General features: G+C 40.3%; 1 protein-coding gene across 2 annotated transcripts in view; it reads right to left on the minus strand.

Annotated features, from left to right (window-relative positions):
• Nucleotides 1-27,324, minus strand: part of LOC140272440 (helicase ARIP4-like) — a 69,917-nt gene that overhangs the window by 5,904 nt on the left and 36,689 nt on the right. Inside the window, exons 1-21 of one of the 2 annotated variants that reach the window (XM_072367893.1) lie at nucleotides 26,682-26,969; nucleotides 13,394-13,637; nucleotides 11,619-11,752; nucleotides 11,302-11,475; nucleotides 7,085-7,305; nucleotides 6,537-6,719; nucleotides 6,155-6,288; nucleotides 5,319-5,515; nucleotides 4,994-5,197; nucleotides 4,748-4,886; nucleotides 4,458-4,635; nucleotides 4,128-4,346; nucleotides 3,895-4,013; nucleotides 3,623-3,747; nucleotides 2,683-2,782; nucleotides 2,380-2,585; nucleotides 1,714-1,889; nucleotides 966-1,162; nucleotides 613-812; nucleotides 385-474; nucleotides 44-139 (exon numbers count right to left, since the gene is read on the minus strand). In XM_072367893.1, the coding sequence (XP_072223994.1) occupies nucleotides 44-139; nucleotides 385-474; nucleotides 613-812; nucleotides 966-1,162; nucleotides 1,714-1,889; nucleotides 2,380-2,585; nucleotides 2,683-2,782; nucleotides 3,623-3,747; nucleotides 3,895-4,013; nucleotides 4,128-4,346; nucleotides 4,458-4,635; nucleotides 4,748-4,886; nucleotides 4,994-5,197; nucleotides 5,319-5,515; nucleotides 6,155-6,288; nucleotides 6,537-6,719; nucleotides 7,085-7,305; nucleotides 11,302-11,475; nucleotides 11,619-11,752; nucleotides 13,394-13,637; nucleotides 26,682-26,715 (3,370 nt within the window). In that variant the 5' untranslated portion in view covers nucleotides 26,716-26,969. Of the gene's footprint in view, nucleotides 1-43; nucleotides 140-384; nucleotides 475-612; nucleotides 813-965; nucleotides 1,163-1,713; nucleotides 1,890-2,379; nucleotides 2,586-2,682; nucleotides 2,783-3,622; nucleotides 3,748-3,894; nucleotides 4,014-4,127; nucleotides 4,347-4,457; nucleotides 4,636-4,747; nucleotides 4,887-4,993; nucleotides 5,198-5,318; nucleotides 5,516-6,154; nucleotides 6,289-6,536; nucleotides 6,720-7,084; nucleotides 7,306-11,301; nucleotides 11,476-11,618; nucleotides 11,753-13,393; nucleotides 13,638-26,681; nucleotides 26,970-27,324 lie in introns of those variants that run through there. The other variant, XM_072367892.1, reaches the window with a different exon arrangement.

A 27,324-nucleotide genomic window follows, 5' to 3' on the forward strand; every position in this document is an offset into this window, starting at 1 on the left:
TACGCTTTAAATTGAGTTTATATTTGAAAGGAAATCTTGTTACCTTTGGGTGACGCTGTTGCACTTTCCTCCAATAATTTGGCCTTATTAGCCGCTCTAATGGCAAAGATTCGGCCATCAGATGTCCTGATGTAGGTCCCTAAAAAAGTGAAAAAAAAAGTTTTTGAACAAAAAGTAACTACTTTTCAAAGAGGCTTTTGGGGTATTAACTGAGGTTCCAAACAATAATTACGGTTACTGTGAGGCTGACAGTTCAAAGCCCAGAGGTTATTTTGTTTCATAACATGTCATGTGAAATAAAGAAGCTAACTCTCACATTTGGAAAAATTGAACAGCCACTCAATAGATCACCAAACAACAGTTTTCCAACACTGGGTGTTTTACCTTTTGTGCCCCTGATAACATGGATACTCTCCCCAGCTGTGATCCTGGCCTGGACATCAGTTGAGCTGTTGGCACCTGGAATCACTATGTCTGTAAGAACAACAATCTATGAATTCTCGGAAAAAATGAATGATGAATAATTATAAACAGAAAGTGGGAACATTAAACAGGAAGCAAGATGTGGAGTAAATAAGAGTAAAATATTAGATGAATGCTCAATTTGCTCACCAGTAGTGGTGACAATTTTCTGTACAAACACCCCGGCTTTCTGCAGGCAGTTGACAGGGAAGCCTACAAGGTTGGATCTAGAGGAATCACGGTCTGGGGTAGAAGCTGAAGACACCTGGCGGGGCATCATGGGAACTGGAGTTGACTGGACTGGTCGAACACTGGCCACTGGCTTTTCCTCAGTGCGAGTGGGAGGACGCCTGAACAGAGATTAATTTTACTATTAACTTAAGTCATTAAAAAAAAAAAGTAGGGTAAGATGTTATATATCAAAGAACATAATGGTCAGCATGAATTAAACAGTATTTTGAGCATTCTTTTATGTATAAGCCTTCCAGCTGGGAATCACTAACCAGTTTCTTTGGCTGAATGCGGGGATGTTAGTGAGGCTCTGGTCGCTGGCAGGGTAATAGTGAGCATAGGATGGGCGGGTGTATGGCACAGAGGCCCTCTTCTCCTCTTCATAGCCCTTTTTGGCAGCTTTCTTTTCAGCGCTGCTCAGCTTCAGCTCCCTGCGGTCTATCAGGAGGGACTCATGGGGGAAGGGTTGCTGGAGGAGGGAGAGGGGCAGTGAGTGTTTTCCTCTTTTTTTTGATTAATTGTATTGATGCACAGAAGCATAGTAGCAAAAGGTTTCCCAATAGTATATTCAAGTATATTTCGAAATCCACAATGACTTGTTGAGTTTTGACGAATTGAATTGGCTGGAAACTGTCACTCATCTCTGGTACAGCCCTCTTTCAATGACATCAGTTCTGAGCAATTTTTTGTCAGCCATAAAAAACAAACCTACCAGTCAGTGAAGCTTACAGTGGAAAACATTCCCATGTTATCTACTTTGAAATCACCTCTTTTATCACCCATTTGCCCCCTCAGCTCCACCGCTCTGTTTCACAGGGATAAAGTGCCTCTTTTCTTTTGAAGATCAAGAAGCTGGGAGGCCTCCAGTCAGGTAAAACATGACTGGAGGCCATTTGGATGACTAGATGATCATTACTTCTTGATCCGCAATAAAGAAGGGGTACCTTATGCCTCCAAGACGGAGAGATAGGGCTAATGAGAAGAACTAGGATTAGGCCTAAGTTTCCTCTGTTCATCTACCTTGGTAATCAGGTGAGAGTAAAAGTGCAAAGCCTTCTGCAGGACGCTCTCCATGCCGTCTTCAGGCTGCAGCTGGACCTGGGAGGGCTCTAGTTCCTCCTCCACGAAATGAAGAAGAGATTCGACTTCCCTTCTGGTGAAGGTCAGCACAGGGTTCAGATCATCCACCACGCGATCTGATGGCGAGAGCAGGGAAACAAAAATTGAGGTTCAGAAAAATACATAGAGAACAGAAATTAAAGTTCAGTGTGGAAAGAGGAGTGTCAAAGAGATGCTCCTCAAATCATAAGTGGCCTCAGTGTGTCTGTTCCACCACTAAAAGCCTACAGGAAAACCTTCACACGGTTTACTGTCACATAACATGCTCTTGGTAGAAGGCCGATAGCTTCAGTTTGAAGCTAATTGTTTAGTTTTAGGGTGTCTGTTCACACAGAAGAGGTTTGACTGAGGTTTTTCAGCAAGTCTTTGTCTAAGACATATACATATTGGAAATATTCTCTTTGTATGTGCTGGAAATGACAGAATTAGAATAACACATCTTTTCAATAGTTTTTCAAAGATAACTTTCTTTTATGAACCAGTAATATTTTAATGCACGCATTTTTAATGCACAAGAATTTGAAGGTAGTTGTGTGACTGTAGGTGGTTTTTTTCCAACTAACTCACCAGACATGCCCTGTTTGGAGATCTGTCGGTCGTAGATCTTCTTCTCCAGGGTGAAGTCGCACACCAGTCGGTAGATGTGACATGGCTTTCTCTGTCCATAGCGGTAGACGCGGCACACGGCCTGGGCGTCATGGCAGGGATTCCAGGAGGCATCAAACACTACCACACGGTTCGCCCCGATCAGGTTCACGCCCAGACAACCAGCCCTGAGGCCCCGAGAAGTCAGCAATAAGTTTGTGTCTGCGACTTCTACATCTCATCAATTTGCAGACATGCATATCATTGATATTGTGAGTGTGTTACCTGGTTGACAGCAGGAAGACCCATGCTGAGGTGTTGGAGGGATCATTGAACTGATTGATCAGTCTCTCTCTCTCTGAGGCTGTTGTGCTTCCATCCAGCCCTTTAAAATATTGCAAAGCCAGTAAAGTTACCACGTTAGCTTTGCATTCAGTGGTGCTTAGCCAGAGTCTCAGTCAATATACAATTTTATGTTAATCTGTGTCTTGTTGCCTATGTTTTTTGTCATTTTCTAAGTTCTCCTTTGATTATTCAATCATTCACCTGTTAGTATCAGACAACTGTGGTAGCTTTACTTTTTTTCCCTTCTGCCTGATTTTCTATTCAATAGAGTTAACAAGCTACAGCGGATATTGATTTTGAAAGTTTGAATCAGGTTTTGATCACTTTAAATTCTTGTGTTAATGGTTGACACTTCTTTCAACAACTCTGTCCTCAGCTTAATGAATGGCTTCAGGACATATCCTTATAAAGAAATTTCTAAATATTCCAGAAGTGGAGAGCAACATAATATCATGTATGAATTGTGATGCTTGTGTGGACTCGCAGACTAAGGTCTGGCTGTTATAAAAAATTACCAGCAGGTGGCAGCACTAATCATAAGTTGATGAAAAGATGAACCAACAGAGAGCTGTGTCATTGCAGTTAGAAAAAGAGCTCTCCCCAAACGGATCAGACAGATATAATCAGTAAACCATGGCTAGAGGTTTAATTTAGCACATCATAAATAAACTGTTCCTCTCGAGTACATTTTTGGGCAGAACGTCTTGCCATCCTCTTTGAGTCACATCTAATTTGCCTCATGAGTCATCAGTTTTTGTGCTAAAAACAACTGTTTTCCTACTGATTTCATAAGGTAAACAATTAGTTTTGTATTTTATTAGTTTTACTGAATTACTGAACAAGAAAAAGAATATCTAAATCATAACAGATAATGACTTACTGTAGTAGTTGAGATTGCGGACCCAGTTCTGGTTAGAACCATCTTTGCTGGGTGTATAGGGCGATGCAGGCACAGGTCTCTTGGCCAAGAAATCCTCAATCACTGTTAGTGTGGATAAACTTTGACTGCAAGAGGCAGATATGAGTAGAATAAGACATTTGATCTTATGTTGTCAAGCCTAAATTATGGAAATAAACTATTTTGGATTCAGCCTAAATAGGCAGTACAACAGGACAAAAAAGCTGGGCTGTGTTTTGTGTGATGTTTTTTACCTAAACACAAGGAGTTTGTCTCCTTTTCTGACACTCTCCTCTATAAGATGGAACAGCAGGACCATCTTTGCTGAGTTGTCCAGGATGCCAGGCTTGTAGTCATACATGATATCCTTTGCCTGGTCATGTGAAAAGAGACTCTCATAAAACTGTTTGCAGACCAAGGGACCAAGTGATGTGTTGTCATGTAAAAGGTTTGAACAAGTTATATCACATGTCAAGTGAGCACATACCCATTCATAAGTGATGACCTGATTGGCTTTCTCCTGCAGCTGGGAAAGACTCAGCCCACCAATGGGGTTCGGATTGTCTAAATTCTTTGACTTTTGATTGGGTGCAGTGGCGCATCTGGCTTGTCCTGTGGAAGTGATGTCGTCAAGATCCAAGTCCTGTTCACTTGCAAGATTTTCCTTCTGCAAGGCCTCATACAACACATCTGGGTGATTCCAAATCTGAAGAATAATGGTCATTTGGTGTTAGATAAATAAAATAAATACAATGAACGAATCAAATTGAAGAATAGCATGCAACAGTATGCATATTGAGTATTGAACACTTCTCACCTTGCAGCAGACACAAAAAGCCTTCAGTGGGTTGAGACTGAGCCAGCCAGTGTTTCCTGCCTCTCTGAAGCGGTTCATGAACTCTGTGTAGAGTGCCCTCTGCAATGGAGAAAGACGCACAAGGATCACATGCTCCTCTTTGGAGGGCAGCTGGTCCCTCAGCACATCATGGCCTCGCCTGTATTAAAGAAAAGTTAGAGTCAACGTATGCAAAGCCTCATAAAACGTGAGAGACTGCAGCACTGCCGCAGTGCAACGTTAAAGACATGGGCAGAGATACTGACTCTTACCTCTGCACAAAGCCTTCCAGCAGACTGTGGAGGACGTGGCTCCTGTACCGCATCAGCTGGACGTCCTGGGGCGTGCTGTCCACACACTGTCCGTTTAGGATGGGGCGCTCAAACATGTTACTGAATTCCTGCCGTGTACCTGAAAAATGTAAAAACAGATAAATATCAACAGTGGAACAAGACCTGTAATTGTGGAGATGTCTAATGAGTGACTGTGGGAAGTTAAACACAGGTTTTGCTCCATACCTAGGAAGTCAGGCCGGACAAAGTCTACCATGCACCAGTACTCAATCAGGTTGTTCTGGAGCGGATAGCCGGTCAGTACCACACGGCGGCGGGTTTGGATGCTCTTTAGAGCCTGAGATGTGCTAGCGTGGCAGTTCTTGATGCGATGTCCTTCATCACAGATCACAACATCTGGACCGGGGTGTGCCAAGGCTTTTTCAACACCTTCAGAAATGACATGGTTTTAATGAGATTTTACACAGCTGCTTCTATACCCTTTATATCTTAAATTGTTCTTCTCTTGTTGATTCACTTTTCCCTATATATTTTTTTTAATCTCTCAAACCTTTCAGTAGTTCCTGCTGTCTGTCTTCTTCATCCAGGTCAATGACATCAGGTCCTGCTGTTTTCTTGCTCCTCTTCTTCCTTCCAGCCACAAAGCTCTTCTTCAGTGAAAGGAGGCGGTACATCTCATAACCCATCAGCAGCACCCCGCCGTCCCGAGCCCAGTCCTCTACCACCCTAGCCCTCGTCGCTGTGTTCCTGAGCAGCATAAGAAAAGACAAGACTTGTTACTGCTTGTTCTGAAAAGCTTGGATGACAATACATCTTTCTGTGAGAGTAGTGCCAAAGACTGAATCAACACCAGAGCTCTTTATTCTTCAGCAATAGTTCAGAGGTGATTTGAAGCATTTTGGGCAATTATAGAATGTTTGAACAACAAATAATAATAATAAAAAAAAGCTGATAGCCTTATATTAAAGAGAGGCTAATTTTACAACAATATGATGTTTAGTCTCTGGAATAATTTTACTGTGTCACTGAACGACTACATCACAAAATTGCTCTGATCTTGGAGCATTCCTTTCCTCCCTGATCCCAAATGAGCACATACACACACACACATGCACACAATATATTCCTAGCAGGAGCAGCTGTTGATAATAAAGAAAATAAGTGAGGATGAGCAAGAGGTGGATTAGGTAACCACAGGGGCAGCTTAGTCTTTTGAAAAGACAGATAGAAGGACAGTTTCTTCACTGAGGTGACACAACAACACGTGAGTGAGGACGAATGAACTTGCAGATTTTATTTTAGATTTTCATCCTTCTGAAATGCTAAACTGTCACATCTGAAGGAAGAGGTTGTCAATTTGCACATGCAATTGTTCCTGCCACTCACTTGTGTTCGTCATTGAGGATGTGCACCCTAAATGTGCGGGGTGTCACCAGTGCTGGGTCAGTATCTGGAGGTAACGCCTCCAGTGGCGGGACCCACATGTTGAACTCTGACAGCCAGTTCTGCAATGTGTTCACCTGGAATGGAATCAACAGATAAATGTTTTGTCTTCGTTTTCAGGTGTCTTTATTGTTTCTGTTAATTTTTTACCTTGCCATGAAATGATCAGCTGAACAGCTGACTGTGACAATAGTATTCTAAAAATTTCTATTTGAATTAAACGCTTTCACACAATAAACAAGCAAAAATACAAAACATACTCCTTTTGGCTTAATAGGTTAAGTAAAAATACGCTATTCCAATTGCAAAGTCGACAAATGCCTACCGGTACGATGGCGAGCACTGTGTGAGCCTGGGTGTGTCTGAAGAGGACATCAATGAAGGAGATGACCTGCAGTGTTTTGCCCAGGCCCATACTGTGAGCTAAGATACAGCCAAATCCGCTGCTGCTGCCGAACTGCTCCACCGACTCCACCAGGTTGTCGTACAAGAAACGTATTCCACCAATCTGAGGACGGAGTGAGACATACGGAGAATGAAAAGATGGGACCAGGAGTGAAAATGGGAAATAGCAGGAAAGACAAAAGAAAGTTTGAGTGATGCTGAGAAGAAAAGAGAGCATAGTGGTGTAAAGAGCAGGAAAAAAAATAATCAAATAAAATTGTGGAAGGAAGCCAGACAAAAAGGTAAAACAGAGGAAAAATTTGTAGCCAGAGACATAGTAAAAAGCAGCTGTGATAAATCAAGCCGTCTCTGAACCGAAACAAAGGTTAGACATACACATTTAGCTAAACTTACTCCAAGGAGTGTAATTTTAAAATTCACACCAAAAGCAGAAAAGAGAAACACTTCTTTTGTCAGCGGTTGTAATACCTGGTGAGGTTTGACTGCTCGAGCCAGCTGTGGTGACAGGAAAATGTCCGTCTCTGCAGGTGGATGGTTCAGGTTGACCAGCACCCTGCCCTGTGCATCCGGTTGGTTGTGAATATCGTTGACATGTGCGCCGCTAGGTTCTCTCTCTTCTTCCTCGTTGGTGGTCTCGCTGCAGACGCGGACGATGGCGTCGTGCTCAACTGAGCTCAGATCTATGACATCTGAACAGAGAAAAGAAGTACAGGAAGGTAAAAGAGCAACGTTAGGACGGTCTCACAAATGAGATTTCCACTCCTAGAGAAATTCTGCAAAAAATATCTGAACACTTGGAGTTCCAGGAAATAACAAAAATAAATAAATGACATTTTCTTAGATCCAAGCCTCACCACCACACATGCACTGCATCTACTGAGATTAGCATGAGGCAGTTCAGGGTATACCAAACAATTCAGTCAAGTTGGCCCGAAGGCAGCAGTGTTTCAGAGTACCCAAACTTTCCTCTAGCAATGCTAAACATTACAAGACCCCTTCTACACACAATGCGGATGTTCTGCTGTTATGTAGCCCCTTTCTATTTTTTCTCTTATGTAATGAAGATAAAAATATGCATTTAGGAAATACCAGGGAACATTCCATTAGAGTTCTTGGAGACTGTTTACATTTACTGATCCTGTGGTTAGCAAAGGCATTTGTGTCTGAGATCAACACAATTGGCATGACAAGATTAAGAGCATATGGAACGTATGAATGTAACACTTTTTAAAAAGTACAAGGAACTGAGTAAGTTCTAAATGGGCAATTATAAAAATCAAATCTGGAAAAAAAAAAGTTAAAGCCTGCATCTGTAGCATACCCTAAAACATTTTACCACCACATTTTCATTGGCCTAGACACTTTTATCTCAAGTAATTGCGTGGATAACTTGTGCAAGGTTACAAAAACCATGGACGTCACAGTGTGCGTGTTTGTGGAATTGAACAACCAAAATCCATATCTGATAAAAAAGAACTTCCCAACGTCATGGGTATCAAGTGGTGAAAGTTACACAAGCCGGCAGCCTGCAAGGGCACACTGTGAAGAGGTGGTGTGTGTCAGTATGTTAGTGTGTGTGAAAAAGAGGGAGCGAGCTTATATAACGGCAGTGAATGGCTGGTTATACAAGTAGGATTAGAGCGGAGGGGGAGACTGGTTATGCAATCCAAACTAGAAATGTCTCTATGCCACTGTGGCGCGGGTGTGTGTGCTGGCTCATAACCAGGATTAGCCGGGTTTATTGCTGAACAGATCTGCTCTCACCTGCCCCTCAGACACCCTCTTCTTTCATCTCCCTACGTTTCTCTCTCTCGTTTGCTTTTTTCTCTCTCAGCATCTCTGTTTATTTGTCTGTCCTTCTTCTCAGTCTTATTATTTAAATTACAGGTGCGTGCGACTGCAGTTTGCCCTCATCCTCTCACTAAAATCTGTGTATTTATTCCCAACTGAGTGTGTGTGTGACTTGACTCTCTGAGTTGCTTCCTGCATGTGTGTGTGTGAATGTGAGTGTGTGTCTAAGCACTTGGGCAATAAGGGAACGGTACATGATGTACCGTGTGAAGGTCTTAAATATTCTGATGCACATGACAGCTAATCTACAAATACTCCCTCCACTTTAAAAACAGCCACACAAACACTTGAGGGAAAGTTAGGGGAATTTTGACCGCAGATACTTAACTCTGTATATTCCAACAAAGAAATTAGAGTTTATGATTCCACAAAAGCTATGTAGTCTGTTAACTCTGGAAAGAATTAGCTTTTTATGGGAAGTATCAAGTGATCTTCGTGTCTCCTCCCAAGATAAGATTTAACATCAATATCAGCCCACTAATCTGCTGCGACTTTGAAGTGAAAGAAAAACAAAGGGGACATTCCCTGGACATTTGAGATGATAAAAAAAACAAAAAAAACAGCAGTCTTTTGACACAACTTTCCAGACACCTGGGGTCAGGTATCAGTTTGAAACAGGGTGTGTAATTTAATAAACCCACAGTTGTTATACGGCTAAAGCTGCTTTGCTTAATCACTGACACACTCATGGTTTTGAGATGTGAGGTCTCCACCATGAAAAACATGTATACTTAAAGTCCAACTATTAGCTAGAGACAGAAAACACACGCACCCTATTAGATTTAATCCAGCGGCAGGTTAACCTTAGTCTTGAAAATATAAAAAAAGTGCAGTTGCACAAGGTGGCTCTGTTGTTTGTTAGTAAAATGTTGTTTTTTAATTGTATAATTCTGCAATGTCCATGCTCACTAATGCTCCCAGTACACCTAACAATCTGATGGGTTGTCAATAACATCTTGGAAAGGCCTCACTGTCTTTACATAAAAGCTTCATGCTTGAATAAAAGAAGTGAGCGTGCTATGCCATGTGAGATAAATGTACCAGTTCTGGAAAAGCTGGTTTTATTACACTTAACTATGCACAAGGAAAGCAAATCATTTTTACAGTCGATGAGCCTTATGTAAAGATGTCAAGATACTTCTTACATTACGCTTTAACTTGTGTGGACTTGGAAAAGTATCCTTCATTAATTTATAATTAGTTGCACTAATCTATTCAATGAGATAGCGTGGCATAGTTTTAACTCATAGTTTGTTTTTTTTCCAAAAGTTGCTGTTAACTACATTGTCCCATCCCATCTCGTCTCTTTTTCCTCACAGGCCAGCAGGTGGCCAGGTCACTGTGGTGGTGGTCATTGACCTACCACTTATGTGAGTCTCTTGTCTTTTGGATGAATGGCAACTCCACGTCTTGCTCAGCAGCAGGAGATAGTAGTCCTTTCTCTGCTCTCCAGGAGCTCCACTGTGAGCTCTGCTGCTGTTGGGAGCACCCTTTCATTTATCACAGCCAAACTGACTGTGGCTGCAGAGCAGAATAAGACTTTACTGCCGCCAGCTGCAGTCTAAGACGGAGGTGTTGGAGCCCACGTTGGGGGACGAGACACGTAAAAGTAAGGCACCTGAACTGATCAGTTACCTGTCATAAAGTATAAAGTAGTGACTTTGTACTACCAGAAACAGAATCTTTGAGGTAAACATTAAATACTGAAAATGTTTTTGTTAAAAAGAGCCAGAGGGGAAAAGATAATCAGACCTCATCTAATACATAGTTTGAGGTTTTTTTTCTTTGCTTGCAATTCTTACAACAGGTCAGACAGCTGTGAAAAAAATGTAATTACACTTGTGGAGTGTTCTCATCATGGCAGTGGATGCTGTTGTCATGTTTAGAAATATCTGAATGTCATGCGAGTTGGAGTACTAGTACTAATACTAGCTCTTTTATAAGACTGAATGAACTGCCAAGTCACTGGATAATAAAAAGTACCAAAACTGAAATTATTAACAGAACTAGAAAACATGATTCTACTAAATCCAACACTGAATGACTTCTTGAATTTTTTTCACCGTTTATTTTATTTTAACCATGATGCCCAGAACTTTAGCGAAAATAAAGACTTTTAAAATAAAGACTTTTTACATGTTCCTCTAATATTTGCAAGCAACTTAAGAATTAGTCGGTGGCTTATTTAAGGTGTAACTAAATTATATAAAATACAAGATTTACCTCACAAGTGTGCCAGTATCCGCTTTCACAGCCTCTCACAGTTATCCGGCCTCAACGGCCTATTAGGCTACTTATACAATCAAAGGTCAATGAGCAATCTGGGCTGGAGACCTGACCTGTCTGAGGCACAATTTAGCAACAGTCGTTAATGATTCTGCCATCAATCACCAGTTCATAGCTTGTTAATACAGCTGGGAGACATAAAATGGAGGTTGTGCTTAATTCGATCTCTTGAATCTTTCTCTTTTCTTTTCTTCTCTCTATATGTATTTAATGTTATTGCTCATCCACATTTGTGTTAACATTTTTATTTTTGTTAACTAAAACTGCAATGATAACCTAGTTTTGTTGAGGCATTTTTGTGGTTTTCATCTTTGAAATATTCCTCTGAGCGCAGAAAAAGACCTGCTCAAGGATTTTAGGATCAAATGCCAATTGTTTCTCAAGTTAATGACTCTTGAGTAATAAAATAAAAGAAAGAATTTGGAAGAATTATTTTTTTTCCCAGACATAGACCGCAAGTAATTCTGAAGCAACGCTGATCCGAACCATGTTGCCACTTTTAATCAGTGCCTCTTTGATGAGTGAGTGAGCGTGTGAGCTTATGTCACCTGTTTTGTGTGTGGGCTCTGTAGCTGCAGAGGTGGGTATGTTAGTCTTGCTGTCATCCTCGCTGATGCCCGTGCTGTTGGAGTCCAAACAGATGACATCCTGTCTGGCCGACTTCACCTCTTTCTGCGATGACACTGATGCCGAGGATGACGGCACATGCTGTGTAATATCACCTGAAGAGTGGAACAGGAATCATTCAGCAGATAAATGAATAATAAGAACAAATAATACTGGTTACTGTTGGTTACTGGCTCTATGGATGTTAGGGTAGTGGATGATGTTGGCTGGATCTTTGTGTTCATGCACACCCTCTTACCGGTTGTGTATTCAGGCAGCAGTGGTACAGGAAACTCCTGCTTTCTTTGCTCCTCCAGACGTCGCCTTCTCTCAAGCTCCCCCTGCTGTGCGGCTTTGGTCACTGCATCCAACTGATGTTCCCTCAGTAACTTCCTATTCAGACGCAGAGAAAGATATCTTTGGTTTAAACATCGCTGTAAATGTCTACAAACAACAGTAAGCAGATTAACTGTGAACACATGGCTTCTTTTGTAGGTTTGCTCTTATTTTGATGAATCGCATTTTAGAAAAACACACACAGGGTGCTTTCATTATAAGACCAAGCATTGATTTCTTTAAAACAACCTAAATCTGTATTTATTAAACATCAAAATGGAACCAAGCGAGAAGTAAATTATGAAATATGTGACTCAACCATAATCCTTCAGAGAATTATCACCCATTTTTTGGTCTTTCTTTTGCATTTGCAGGGCTCATTATTTTGGTTTAAAGATACATTTAAAATTTAGCTCAGTCACAGTGCTCTTACTTGTTTTGATTACTGAAAGCCCTTTACTGTAAGGCTAATAAAACCCCCCTGTGGTTGCCCTGCCAGCACCAAATTGCAGACAAAGTAAGCTGCAAAATATACAAAACAGATGGCAGCTAAGCTAATGGAATCGCAACCAAAACAGCAGAGGGAAGACCTACATATTAGGCTGGCATACAGAGGCATAATTTCGGGTAAATGCTAATTTTGCTATAAGTCTTTATTATAGTATTAGCCGTTATGGGTATGCAGGGTTTCTGTTAGGTTGTTTTTGCCCCCAGTGGAGAAAGCAAGCTTTGATCAAAGAAGTTTGGTTTCTTTTATATATATTGCACTAAATGAGTCTGACAACTGAATGATTAAATATTCAACAACAGATGGCTAAAATTCTGGGAAAATGTAAATGCTTGGTGGTTGCAATAGAAACTCAACACAAAGAACTCAAACGTTTCTTGATTATAAAAATGACTACATATATCTAATCAACAGGGGAAGTAAAGGCAGAGAATTTAAAACTGAACACATACTTCAAATTGGTCCTAAAGTGGCTGCTACAAAAGTAACGGCATTCTTGGGGTGAGGCTTTAGGATGTTTGCCTGCAGCCTCGGGGAATAAAGCTGTAGACTCAGCATATGTATAATCAGTGACAGACTTAATCTGTAATTGGCCTGTGCTGTAGTTCTTCAAAGTGGGATAAAACTCTGAAGATGAGGAAAACGAAGAAGGAGGGATAAAATATACCCTACTGATATGATAAACCATATCATGCAGCCAACACAGCCTGTTATTGAATATACCATAAGTGTTGAATAAGCAGAGTGAATGTTGGTTAACTCTGCCTTTTGGCTGCAACATACTGAGGAGTTTGTGTCAAAATCTCTTTAATCTCAAGGTTGACTGGCTGCTGTTTAAGAAGCAGTCAAGACTTTTTACAAACTCCGAAATTGAAATACAAACTTGAAATTTGAAAGTTACATTTGTTGCTGCTCTCTTCCATAAGTCACTGACAAAAGTGACATACAAGACATATATACTATTACAAAACACATCTTCTATTCCTTGACACCTCAGATGAGTAATATCTTTAGAAGTAAATCTTTCTGATGAAAATTTACGTGATATTTTCAGTTGAGCATTGTAAGCTTTCAGTGGGTTAACTGTTACGGATTCTGTTGCTATTTTTTAAGGTTCCCTTCTGAAAAAACAAGCAGGTGTCCATTTGAGACCACGTCTCAAGTTGGCGTGAAGGTGCTCAGTTGAGTACCTGATGTTTCGTCTCATGTGAGCAGGTTTGGAGTTCTTCTTCTTGGTTCCCGTCAGGGCAGGGGAAGAGGTGTGGCTTTGGCTTGCCGGCCTGGACTGGGGTCTGGACACTGACTGCGAGGGGGGTGGGTGGGCTGGCGTCTCAGCCGAGGGTGAGGTAGATGGGGGAGGGGTGCAGTGCCACACAGCCGGGTTGCCGCCCTGAGCCTCATTCTCGGAGCTGAAGGGGGCACTGTGGGACTGGTCTGTGAGAAGAAGACAAGAGCAGGATGGGTAAAGGTCATTTAAGTGTAACAAAAAAGTGAATCGTATCCACGGGGTATGGTGCACGAGTTTAGATTGTTATCATCCACCATTCAAAATCCCATTAACACACTCCAAAAAGTCATAATATTGCAATCAAACTTCAAAGCGGGAAAGCTTAAATGAAAGCTTCTATATTCATGTTATATTTCAAATCATGACGAACTATCTACTATAAATCGACTACAGTGTGCTTTAAGCTAATAATGGCAAGGCCTGTTGCAATATGAAATAAGCAAGAGAACCAGAGAAAAGAAGGACGCACAGAAAACAATGCTTAAAATGCTTAAAAAATAAACAACTGAAAAACTTCAGCACACAGCATAAACAACATTCAAGTACTTTGAATTTATTCCCAGACGTATTCAAATGTAATGATTTGACTTTTGACTTCACTGCTGGTGAAGTTTAATGTTCTCAACTGATGCCAAACTGATGCAGAGACCCTGTATCATTATATGATGTTCTGAGTGATAAATCTCATGTCTGTTAATGAAGAAAAACACCAAAGTCTATTCTGGAATAATCCAGTGTCTGCAAAGTTGCAGTAACTGAAAGGCTTGCACAACAGGGTGTTTTATAATACTTGATGACTCAGGGGAAATGGAAACGAAACAGTGTTTCTTTCACTGGTACCGATTAATAAAAATCAGCACGTATATTAGGAACAGCTACACCAAGGACACCCACTTTCATTAAGGCTGTGTAATTGTGTCATAAGATTAATTAAAATGGCTCATTTGACTGTGTAGTGCCACCTCCCTTCTGCTTTCAGAAATAATTACACTTGACGTTTCACACTTATCAGCTATCAGTAAACGTGTAAAGACAAATCTAAATGAGGAGGTGATCTCGTGTACTCGATTTGATCCCTCTTAGGTTTTGGGCAGGTTAACATATTTGTCTGTGATCAGGTGGCATGCAACACCCGTTTTCGACTTTTTGAGCTGTTGTTCTGTGCATCTGTGAAGATTTCTTTTCACGTTTTTAAAATTAGCATTAAGCTGAAGTGTATCAAAACGCCCTTTAATTCAACAGCCGTGTCTGTGCCTTGTTTTGTTTTTTTGTATACTTCATTCTCTGTTTGCTTCTTGTACCCTCGATCTGCTTGTATTTCACTTTCACCTTTCTTCTTCTCTCCTCCTCCTTAGTTGCTCTTAGTTGCTCTGCCAGAAACACACTGAACCAGATCTGAGGCTTATGTAAGAGCTGGATCATAAATATGGACAGCTTATGAAACACAAGACAGGACACAAACACTGACACACACACACATATATTCCAGAGGACAAGTGCTCATATAAGACTATTATTCAATACACAACTATCTAAAAGACACTCACGCACACATACACAATGTGTGGACCAGTCCAATCAAAAATCTGCCCACACTGCCAACACTTACATTATCAATTTCGACACAAACACATAAAAAAATGACATACAAGACATGCCCACTGTGTGACACCTGGCATGAAAACGTGCACATTTGTGCATGTGTGCGCACACAGACACATGTCCTTCACATAATGAGGTATGAAGGCTGGTGATGAGCTCAGTGTGAACTGAAAAATAACTTACATAAAACACCCCATCAGTCCACCATTGTGGCAACAAGCTCCTTGATCTGACTGCGAAGACACCAGCTCATCCCCAACTGTTTGTGTGTGTTTGCTGACTGCATGTGTCTCAGGTGGTGTTTTAACTGAATTAATTTTCAACAATTGCTATAATCAAATTAGAGAGAGAAAAAGAGTAAAAAAATTAAAACAAATCAAATATGGCTGCACTGTCCTCCGGTTCTGGTATTTCAATTATGATAATAAAAATTAAATGTTCAGTCTGTACCAGGAATAACATAAAAAATTGATGTGACCTGGGTCAAATACGATTAAAAAAGGAATCTAATTATACTGCTTAAATAAAAAAAATGCACGACAGCATTCACGTTGCATGCAGTTTCCAACACGTCTGACATTTGAGAAGAATTTCTAACTTCACTTGTGGTGTGACTTCATAATGGCAGTGTATGCTGGTCCCACTCTGCAAAAATTTGCCCTATGATTTTTCTTATCCCTTAAACTTCCTCTTTGTGCCATCAAGAGGTCAAAATGTCTCCACAACTACAAGATCCATATTTTGTTCATGTATCCAGAATTCCAAAAAGGCCAAAACCTGATAACTCTGCATGTAGTATCTACGCAGACCAATGTCAACCATAAACCAAAAAAAATTCTTATCAACTATACCCACAAGCAGGGAGATTTTCTTCAAACATACGTTCCCATATAGACCCCATGTGATGAATTGTAACAGTGATTTTTATTCAGTCCCAATTTGAAAGGCTGTTGATTAGACCTCAGGGCGAGAGTTTCGAGGTCATGTTTAGAAGTGAGAAGAAAAGAAGTGATGTGATGGACCGTAAATGTGGTACAGCTTCTGTAGTGATTTGATGACTGCGCTATCAGTCTACGCCCCTGCTCTCACTTGTGGACGTAGAGTTTAGAAAAACAGTATCTCAAGGCAGCTAAAATTTGTTTTCTCCACCTGGTGGCCAGAGTAACTCTTCTAGACTGATGAGAAGTTTCTAAATCCAGACATAGCTAACAGTAGTCCTGCTGCTCCTCCATACTGATGAACCAACTAAAAACACAAAGTGATGTGCCAACATACTGTTAGCATTGAGCTAACCACACAGAAGAACCATTAGCATGTTTGTAGAATTGAACAGATTTAAAGTAAAAAACACACTTTAATAGGGGCAATTATTCAGAATAAAATAACACATTTTCATTAAAAAAAAATTATTGTCAAACATGATCTGACTTGCACCAACAAATACATGATCATAGTTTTCTTAAGTAGTCAGAAGATTGAACTGAATCGATGTTTTTTGCTAAAAACAAAAAGGAGCACAAACACAACTAACCAACTTGGGGGTGTTCACATACTTTATCAAATCTCCAGGCACCTGAGATGTTAAAATTTCTCTGCACTTTTACTTTAAAGTTGTTTCAAATTAAATGATTTTCATGAAACTGACTGTGTCTCCATCAGTTGTGAAACATTGCGACACCTTTTGTTTGGCTCTCGCAGATAGAGACACAATTGCGACAAAGGATTTTTTTTTCCAATAGCGAGCTACAAAACTTTTCACACTGAAGAAATGAAATGGAAAAAATAAATGCAACATCTTTCATGAACACAAGCCTAATCAATGTTATCAAATAATATCATAAGAAAGCAGCCTGTCTATTCCATTTTCCATTTCTCCAACTCTACCTCACACAACAGTTCCTGAAAAGCAGAGCCTCAGCATCACCCCCCACACACACACACACACACACAGGACGAGACTAAGGGGGCAGTAAAAGCAAAGGATAAAAGACGGGAGAGATGAAAGTAAGGTCATCATTCAAAGGGAAAGAGATGCACTTCAGAGTGAGAGGAGGTGGACAACACACTAACTCACTCACACCCTCACACACACACACACACACGCACTCGTGCACACTTAGACGGTGATTCTGGTAAGCGGGTCAGTTTCGTCTGTTCGGGTCAAAACAACAACGAGTCCAGGATTCAGAGAAGTCACAAAGAGAAATAGAGCACCTTTATTAAATCTGTTACGAAATGTGCCCTTTTTTTTGTTAAACACACCTTGTGTCCATACCCAATGGTCTGAGATGTTTTTGTCAAAATGTTTCACATATTTGTTCACCCTTAAATCAAATAAACCTCACACAATTAGGAGAGCCCTATTTTCATTTTAAAATGACTTAATGCAAACTTATCTCAACAAATAAAACTAAAGGCAAAACGTACAACAATATAGTGAAGGAGGAACAATTTCTGTTTCCAGTTAATAACCTCTACCACAACACATATCTACCAAATGTTTATCCATCTTTTATAACTTTTCATCCTGCCGCTATAACTTTAATGTGTTGTCTCTCCAGGTGCTTGCAGGAATAAACTCAACTGGAGATGTCAAGAGGAGCACGGAGCTGGGAATATAAGATAAAATGGATACATTTAGCAGTTGTGACTTATGAGTTTCACACAAATACGAGAAGATCTACAGATTCCTGCACACCAGACTTGCAAGTACTTGCAAGGACCTTTGGGAGAATTTTTCCACATTCTGACTTGACAGGTTATACAATACACTGGCACAAGTAAACAAAATAAGACAAATCGCTCAACGCTCCCCACTGAGAAGCCAGGAAACTGAAAACCTCTTTTGAATCATGCAAAATAAATATGCACAAACATTTTAAGAGCGTGCTAAAAACACAGCAACAGAAGATTGGCAGTACTCCAGTCAAAATACCTGGTCAGATGAGTGTCATCAGAGGTATGAAGCCAGATGCACACATTGCAATCAAGACAAATGAACATACTCAATTTGTCACTCGTTAACTTGCAGTTAGTCAGCTGCTCCTGCCAAATTGTTAAAAGTTTCTGTTCCTCGCATCCCTGTGTGATGGCTGCAGTCCAAACACAACTGCCGCTTATCAATAACGCTTATATAATATATATATTTACATATTTTTGATGGCCTTACCATTACCAAATGTCATGTTTAACTATCTTAATCAGACAAAATATACACATGAAGACTTTCTTGGATGGAAAAGGTTTCAGCTGCTAAATTAAAACTTACATTTTCACACTTTATCTTTTGAATAAAAAAATCTGAAGAATCTGAACCCTCTGATGGGACTTACGACTCCTTAGGACTGCAGACTTCTGTATTGATCCTTCACTTGGTTGATTTATTACCTAATGATTCGCTTGAATAATTCCTTGTATCTATTAAAACTTGAAGACTTGTTTGAGTGTGGACAACAACCCGTGGCTTACTAGCAAAGAGGCAGCTGCACACAGTGCAACTGTATCAGCATGTTGCTTTAAATTCATTTCTAAATTCAGCGTCGGAGACCTGCCCACCTCATTAAGAGGTATGATCTCCAGGGGAAACTTTAAACTGGAGGACTGACTGCTGCTAGGTGACCAAATCAAGCTAATATTGTACTGCAAGTGACATTCCAGCTGCAGGAGAAAACAAAACAATTGCAACAGTCTCTAAGCAACATGAGCTGAGGGAAAGTCTGAAAACAGGAGAAAGCTTGACCTAAAACGAAGAACAGTGTGTAACAGAGTGCCTTCATGAAACACTGGCTCATCAGGATCCACTAACTCATAGAGTGAACAGCACCTGCAGCAAGTTTTCCAAACCATTCATTTGTTCATTTGGACATTCCCTGCAAGTGAAAGGCTTGGTGCCTCTCACAGAAACAACACAAGATGCACCAGAGAGATAAATGGCACAAAGAATGCAAGATCAGTTGCAACAAAATTATGGTTTGTGTGTCGTTGTGCGGATCAGCGTATGTGCTCGGGTGCGTGCATATCTTCAAGTGGGGTTACAGTGGGGAAAACATCTTCTGCAACCACAAAGTTACATAACCCCATCTATATATGTGTTTATGTACCCCTTCAAACTGTGCTGACAAATATAACACTGCAACCATGTGATGGCACTGTGTGTGTGTGTGTGTGTGTGTGTGTGAAATCAGCACCAATCCCACAAGTTTGTCAGTCTCGTTAAAAGAACGAAGAGTACAGCTTGATAAATGTCTTGCTCTCAAGCTCAAAACACGAGTAACAATCTCTTAAGTATTCCAATAACAGCTTCCTGAGCTGCGCTATGATAGGTTTTTCTACACTTTCTACCAACAACAGCTGAATACAACCACCTCTACTTTGGGTCTCTTAAAAACACTGAAGTGCAACCTTTATGCAGGTTTTGGACACTTATCCATAACTTGGACGGGAATTGGGAGGATACATTATTCACTGAGTTCAGTTTTATTGGAATGGGCTTCATATTTTCATTTACAGATTTTAATCGTAAATTTTTTTTCTTTGTTTAATCTCGTGTCTTTAATCTGTGTTTGTATTTTTTCTTTTTTTTCTTTCATGTGGCGTGGTTAAGTAAATGATTGTGTTCACACTTATGAGTGTGTCGGAGATTCAAAAATGTCAGTCAGTCCTAATTTTTGGTTGCTCTACATCTTTTTAAAACAGTCTCAGACCCTTCTGGCTGACACCTTCTTCTCTTCATCCTTCTCCTCCTACTCAACTAGCTAGCTGAAGCTTTCTGAATTCTAATCTTCCTGCTGTATTTTCATTTCTCCTCTATTCACCTGCCACTCCCGTTTGTCCCTTTTCTTCTTCCCTCCTTTCCACATTAACTCTCTATTCCTGCTCTTCCAGTTATAACTTCAGGTGTCATTGGTGCATAATGACCACACAAAGACATTCAGAATCAGAATTTAGACAGAATCCAAAGATATAATATTCCCAGTGAGAGTTTCACAGATTCTGAGGTCTCTATCACTTGTTTTTCACTAGTTTTACAAATTTTTAAGTTTATTACGCTTCTTCAATACAGCATGTTTGTTTTATTAATTATGCTTCCATTTAGAGTAGACGACAGGTACCCTTTGGACAGAGCGACCTTGTGGAGGACAAGTCACTACCGTGTGAGTACATGTAGAGTTTCCACTGTTCTCTATCATATCTATTGATTGCTCATAACATCCGATCATATAAAACACGGCCTCAAAACAGAAGCAATGTCCACCTTTTTTAAAACAGTTTATGGTTGTTAACTACCAGCAAATACAAGGCAGACACAGCAAATATCAATCAATACTCCAACTTGTGTTATTCGCCTTAAGGACGGCTGTGACTCAGGTGTTGGGAGTGGTTATTCTACAACTGGATGGATGTGTTGAAGTGTTCTTGGACAAGATGTACAACTCCATTCTACCCATAATATGTTGAGCGTTGTGTGACTTTAGAGAAGAAAAGCCATACATATGCAGAGTGCAAATGTAAGAAGCACTGTATGAGTATACAATGAGAAACACTTTGTGAAGCACTTTTTTAAAAAACTAAGCAATGTTAAAGGACTTATAAAACCCCACTTAAACCAATAAATTACGGTAATTATTTTCATTTTAGTCTAAGCTTTATTTAGTATCTTTTTGCAAACACTCTCTTTCTGATCAGGATTGGGTAATGTCTAGATTTCTCACACCTTTGTAGATAACTCGTGGTTGGTCGAGAACCACCGTCTTTAAAATTAGGTCAATTAGGTCAAAATGACAGCCAAACAAATGATCCAGAAGAAACCTATGTACCGTCACTTTCCTGGACACAAAACCACTCTGCAAACTAAACTGTGACAGAAAAACTCGCACAGATATCAGATCAGAGGTAGCCTGATTTTATCTGACAGTAACCTGGAGCTCACTGTTAAAACTGTGAAATGTCAAAATCAGGGGTCAACATGATAAAGGGGGAGATAGGTTGAGGTTGAATGTGTTAACAAGGTCAGTAGGTAGTGATAAGAGTTCAGACAGGCATAGTTAAAAAACTCCTGTTCATTTCATCCTGAAGGAGCTTCCACTGCAGCAGCACACAATAAACCAACCTGCTTTACCACGAGTCGATTAGCCTCCTCATTAACACATGCCCACAAGGTCTCTGTCTCACTCAAGCAGAGAGCTGCCTCCTAACAGCAAGGCCACCGCCGCTGAGGCTGGTCGTACAAGTAGGGACGCTTATGTAACTGCTGCCTCTGGCTGTTACACAACCAGTGTGTTCACATGAACCTCACGTCCTGCAAACGTACACTCAAAGATGGACCACGTCACAGACATGCAGAGCACACTTTTATGAGCTGGCAGACTCAGACGAATACTGCAAGGTTTTCAGGACATTTACACACACTGTCTCAAACAAGCACATTCTGTCTGTGGCAGGACTTTCCACCCAGCTTCGGCTGTTTGCGAAGCTGTTCTCGTACTTTTTTACGACTGTTTTCCACATTTCAGCGACAGGAAGAATGTCAGTTGTGTCAGGATGATGAGGAGATAAATTGGAAGATAAACAACAAGTGACAAATAAACAGGTCAATAAATCAATTGGTTTGATGGAGAAGAAGACGGACTGGAAGTTTAAACAATTTACGAAACAGTCATAGTCCATGTGCAACAGTCAGGGGTCAAAAGTTTAACCTTTTTTTTCCACGGATTTATGAACGATGTTATATAACAATGATTATTTGTTCACCGATTTAAAAAAAATTATATTTCTTGTGTTTGACATTTCCACTTAGTTTTGGATTATGGACGCTCCAAATAATCAAACCTTTAGCATCTATGCATGAAAATGTCTATGACTGAATGAGAGTAGGTCTTTATCAAGTTCCTGTTACATTAGCATATTGAGAGTCAGAAATAGGAGATTTCAAAGATAATAGTTAAACAATGCTCATAGAAGTCCTATTAAGATGTAAAGATAACAGTTTTTTTTCTTTCTAGAGGTTGAACTTTAGTCAGATGTTTCTTTTGAACACTTGGAAAATATTTTTTCTTGATAAAGTAGCTTCCATACGACTGACTAAGATGCAACAGGGTTATTTACTTACCTCGAGAATGATAATGACAATGACAAAAATACTATCCAATTTCGAAATATGACCAAACAAACAACTCATACGCGCACACAGAGTGATGACACACAACTCTCTTACATAACAGACTGCCCTGAATTAGCTATTGAGGCTGCTTTATTAGAGCGAGGCAGGTGAGTTATGAAAGCCTCCTGCTGGCAGCTGCATCACAGAAATGCTGCGGTGGCATGAGACAAACATGACAAAAAAATGTAAAGAGAAAGAAGGCAGAGAGACAATAGGATAACACAGATCACCAGAGGGGTGAGGCGAGGTAGAAGAGGCTGTTTGTAGGCCAGTGTGTCACCACTGCTGAGCGGGAGGAAGAGGAGGGAGAGAGGATGAGAGAGGCAGAGCGGACTCACACCAGATGCTGTAACCCATCGTCAGTGCGCTGGTCAGTGACGAAATATTCGCCTCCAAATGTACCTTCAGCCTCTGAACACCCACTGATAATCTAATCTACTCAAAAACAAATCACTTTGACCCTTAAAATGATGTCATAATGCATCACAATATACACAGGCCCTGGCATACAGCTGCCGTAACTGCATCATGACCTAAAATGAGTCAAATAAAAAGCTATAAGGTATTAAATAATTAAATCAGAAGTCATGTTGGATGTTAAGATTGCTGTCTGATTTTCATTGGGCTGGTCAGCAGCTTGCAACTACACATTTAGCAGAGAAAAAACAAAAAAACAATTATTTCACACTCAACTGAGTTAACTGAATCATAACCATTGATGCCATTGATGATTCAGTAGCTTATAGAAATGCAGCTGCTGTAAACTGTGACAGCTGTGATACACAGAAAACTACTGAAGGTTGCTGAAAGATTTCGAGAGCCACAGATGGTGGCTGATAAACTCAAAACTGTCCTCACATAGCTGGAGTTTTGTGCTGCATAAAATATGTCTAATTAGAGCCAGCCTTAAGTGTAAAGTCATGCTCTGAACATTTACAGCAAGACACAATGACGATTAATTTTCTAAAAGAGCAATCTGAATGCGAACAGTCTAATTGCTGCGCAACATTTGGTGATCAAAGCATAAGTCACTTTTTAAGTAGATAAACAGGATGGTATAAAGAATAAAATTGTAATAATTTTAGTCCTCTGTCCAAACGCTTTGAATGCTGGAAACAACTAAAGAAAAAAAAAATTGTGCTGAGATTACAGTGCTTCTTTAGAACAAAGCCTACCTGATCAATAATTAAACTCAGTCTTAATAAGGTCATAATAAGCTCAAAAGACCCTTATGCGTTTAAACAACATGCTTGCATGGCGGTTTGTGTCTCAAACTAGCTACTATGTTACCATGTAAATGAATGTGCATTAGGTGCATGCACATGCTTTGATTTGGAGAAATAAGTAAAAATAGAGTTACTTAGTTAGAGTTTTACTTAGAGTTTTTAAAGCACTACTTTCATTCCATATCTGTGCAACCTTCCAAGTCAACTCATAGCTGATCATGAATTGCTATTTCAGCTGTTGCACACCAGAAGGTCTTGATGTAACAGCTGCACCCTTGATTCATTTTAAATATTAATTCAGGAACACTTTTTGACATACATGAAATGCAGCTGATTGCATAATATATCAAATATCAAACCACTGAAGTGATCTCAGAACAACATTTCAAACAGAAACAGCTCTTCAGATTTTACAAGCTTGCTGGTTTTTTGGACTTTGAGCGACTCGAGGGATGAAAGATGCACTTACGTTGCTCTTCAGTATGACAGATAGTAGATTGATTTCCACATAAGTGAGACACAAACAAATGGAGGAAAAATGACCCACCAAAGAGTTGAGGGGGGACAAAGTGAATGATCATGTGCAGCTGAGACATGAAATGAAGAAAGTGGAACTTGAAAAACGACAAAAACTGACACTTAGGGAGAAAAAGAAAGCCGCTTATTATCTGACAAAAAAAAAAAGCTAAAATACAGTATAAATAACACCAGGGTGTAACAAAGTGGTGGAAATTAAAGAGGTGGAAATGAGAGCCATGCGACCCGCTTGGCACAGACTTCATCCTTTCTGCTGTGGTGTTACAAAACCTGCCAGACTTCTGGTGATCCTGGCACTTTGTCCAGACCTCAGCACTGGCTTGAACGGGACAAGTCATTTCTGCCCACTGTGCAGGGGCCAGTTACAACTGAATAGAATTTGCAGAGCAGTATGGCAAAAAAAAAAAAAAAAAAAAGATCAGTATAACCAGCTTCTTCCTCTCATTATACTGCAGAGGTAAAACTGTGCTCACAGGAAGATGTACAAACACACAAATACTCTACACAATGGATTGGAGAAAGAACAGCGTGTTCTTTAGTCTTTATTACATTAGTCATTTCTCTGCACAGGATTTACTAACTCAAAGCCACAACACATCAGAGCATAGTGCATCCAGAGTGAGACTAAAAGCAAGAAAAGAGAAGATTTTAATGACTAAATCCTTAAATGATCAAAATATGTGTCTCAAGAGCCCAGAAAAAATAATCGAACAGCTTTTTTAACCATCTCTCTTTCTCAGATGTCCGATACAGCCACATTACATGCTGTTGATTGTCAGGACAGTCTCTTATGATTAATCGCCATGTCTCTGCATTCAGGCAGATAGGATTTTAAACTATACTTATACCTTTAACCGAAGATTGTTTACTTCCATATCTGTGCAAAACAGATCTGGAAGATTCAACCACAATATAGATACAACCACCTGAACATGTGTTTCACTGATCGAAGGCCCATATCTACAGACTTCTGAGTTTGTTTTCCCAAATTACTTTTCAGGGTTTGGGAGAATGCCAACACAAAACTAATGTCACTCTTTCCTTTAAGAAAATGCACATCAAAAGATATCTACATATAACCAGTCATCAGTGCAAATCAAGGCAACAGCTGGGATAAAATAGAAAAACCCTCTGGAATTAAGACACGTATCGGAAAAGAAAACACATGAATATTTAAGAGGATCCACCCAAAATGGAAAACATGTTTATTTTCAGTTTTTTTCCAGGATCCTTCACGTCTTTGTCTTAATCTATTTTTTTCTATATTGTATAAGAATGTTTTACAGGATTTGTTTTTACACATTCATGTTTCTTTGCTGCCTGTCCTAAAGGCTGTACATTGGGCTTTCTGTGCCTTACTCCAACAGATGGATCCACTTAGGTAATCACGTGCTCTCTTTGCCAAATGGTGCTTTAATTCTTCTTTTATACTGTCACGCTTGTTGTCTTGATTTGTGGCTGAAATCTGTCCGTCCCCATCCACAATGAATTAGATAACTGTGCATCAGTGAGTGCTGGTTTTCTTTGTAAAAAAGCTACAAAATACTAACTTTAGTTTAATTATGCCTCTATTAAAATATTTTTTAAAATGTATTTCTAAAGACGAGTCCATCCATTTTTGATACCCGCTTAATCCATCGGTCGGGTTGCGGGGGGGCTGGAGCCTATCCCAGCGGGTACACACTGGACAGGTCGCCAGTCCATCACAGGGCCACACAGAGACAAGCAACCACACACACTCACTCACTCCTAAGTGGTGCAAACCACCACACCACTGTGCAGCCCCTAAAGAAGAATGCTAAACTTATTTCAGTTTGATGAGCTATAGCCCTTGTTGGCTGAATTTATGAAGAAATTAAGTCCATAATTGATTAGAAAACTCACTTCCTATATTTTACATGAATTCACTCAAACTCCTGCTGTGAGGCGCTCGCCTGTTGCCTCATGCGTTTACCCCCCTCACTGCTCTGAACCATATGTTTTCCTGCCTCCACATGCTCATATTTCCAGCATGGCCTAATCCTGCCTGTATCCACCAATCAGGCCCGGACACTGGTTTAGGTAACAATACGAGCAGCCAATGGCAGGGCAGGACTGAGACAACAACACGAGAGAGAGGCAGCAGGCACGAGTGGGAGACCGGGAAAGACCGGCAAAAAGAAGGAAGGAGGACGAAAAAAGTGAAGAATCAGACAAATATAGCAGAGATGGATGAAAGTGACAGAAAATGTCAAGAATGTGATAACACCAGACAGAGACACCAGAAGAGCAGAAAGATAGAGCATGCATGAATCCAGTGTTACACAACAACGTTAAGTAACTTAACAGGCATCAGTCAGTTACTGCTGCACCTTCTCCACACGTCTAAGTGTTAAACTGTCCCCATTTCTGGTCATTGTATCTTTTAACCTCTCTTTTTTTCTTCCATTCACCTACTCTCTGGCTTCCATTCATTTTGCTTTTCTGCAAACACGATGCAGCAAGGAGAGAACACTGCAGCAGAGAAGCACAGATCTCTTTCTGTTCTAAAAGTATAACCTGCTTTCCAAACTTACGCACCCTCCTTTATATTTACATTGCCCACGAACCGTCTACACAATTTCCTTGAGGTTAGAGGTCCTTCCTTCAACAAGTCTGCTAAGGATCAAGGTAACATTGTCACCTACCTGTGAATGACTCCGATTCGTCCAGGAGCAGCATAGTTATTGAGAAAAGAGAAGAGCTGGTCTCCTCTGCCTCCCTGTCACACTCTCAAAGTCGCCTTCTCTTTCAATCGGGAGAAAACTTACAAAAAGGTAAGGAGGGTTACTTATCCTCCTCTCAGCCTTATTTTTACTTCCCTGTGCTTTAATCGACTGCCTCAGTGGCTGACTGACTCACTGACAACTAGCTGACCACTCTGTGTGCTCCTCTCCGCTCAATAACAATGTGAATGTGAAGCAGTGGCAAGCAGGAGGGTTGGCAGATGAAAACTTACATAACCCTTGATGCTGGAGCTGGGGCCCCTCTGAGGGGGTACTCCTACATCAGGGTCTGATCATCCCTCATGCCTCGCCACTTACAAAGAAAAAAAGAAAACACCCCTCCTATAAACACACGTAGGAATACAGAGCATGTACGGAAGCAGGCGCCCACACGCTCATGCTGTTGATGTGTTTGTTGGTCGGTAAAAGTGTTCAAGCACCTCCACCACACTATTTTTGTCTTTTTTTGTCCAAAAGATCAGACAACATTCAAAGATCAGGTTTACATTTAAGCAGACACAACCCCCTTTCAGAGAATTAATAGGTTACACACTACATATATGTA

Source organism: Leuresthes tenuis, unplaced genomic scaffold (assembly GCF_036924035.1).
Source record: "Leuresthes tenuis unplaced genomic scaffold, fLeuTen1.0.hap1 SCAF_16, whole genome shotgun sequence".
Lineage (NCBI taxonomy): Eukaryota > Metazoa > Chordata > Actinopteri > Atheriniformes > Atherinopsidae > Leuresthes > Leuresthes tenuis.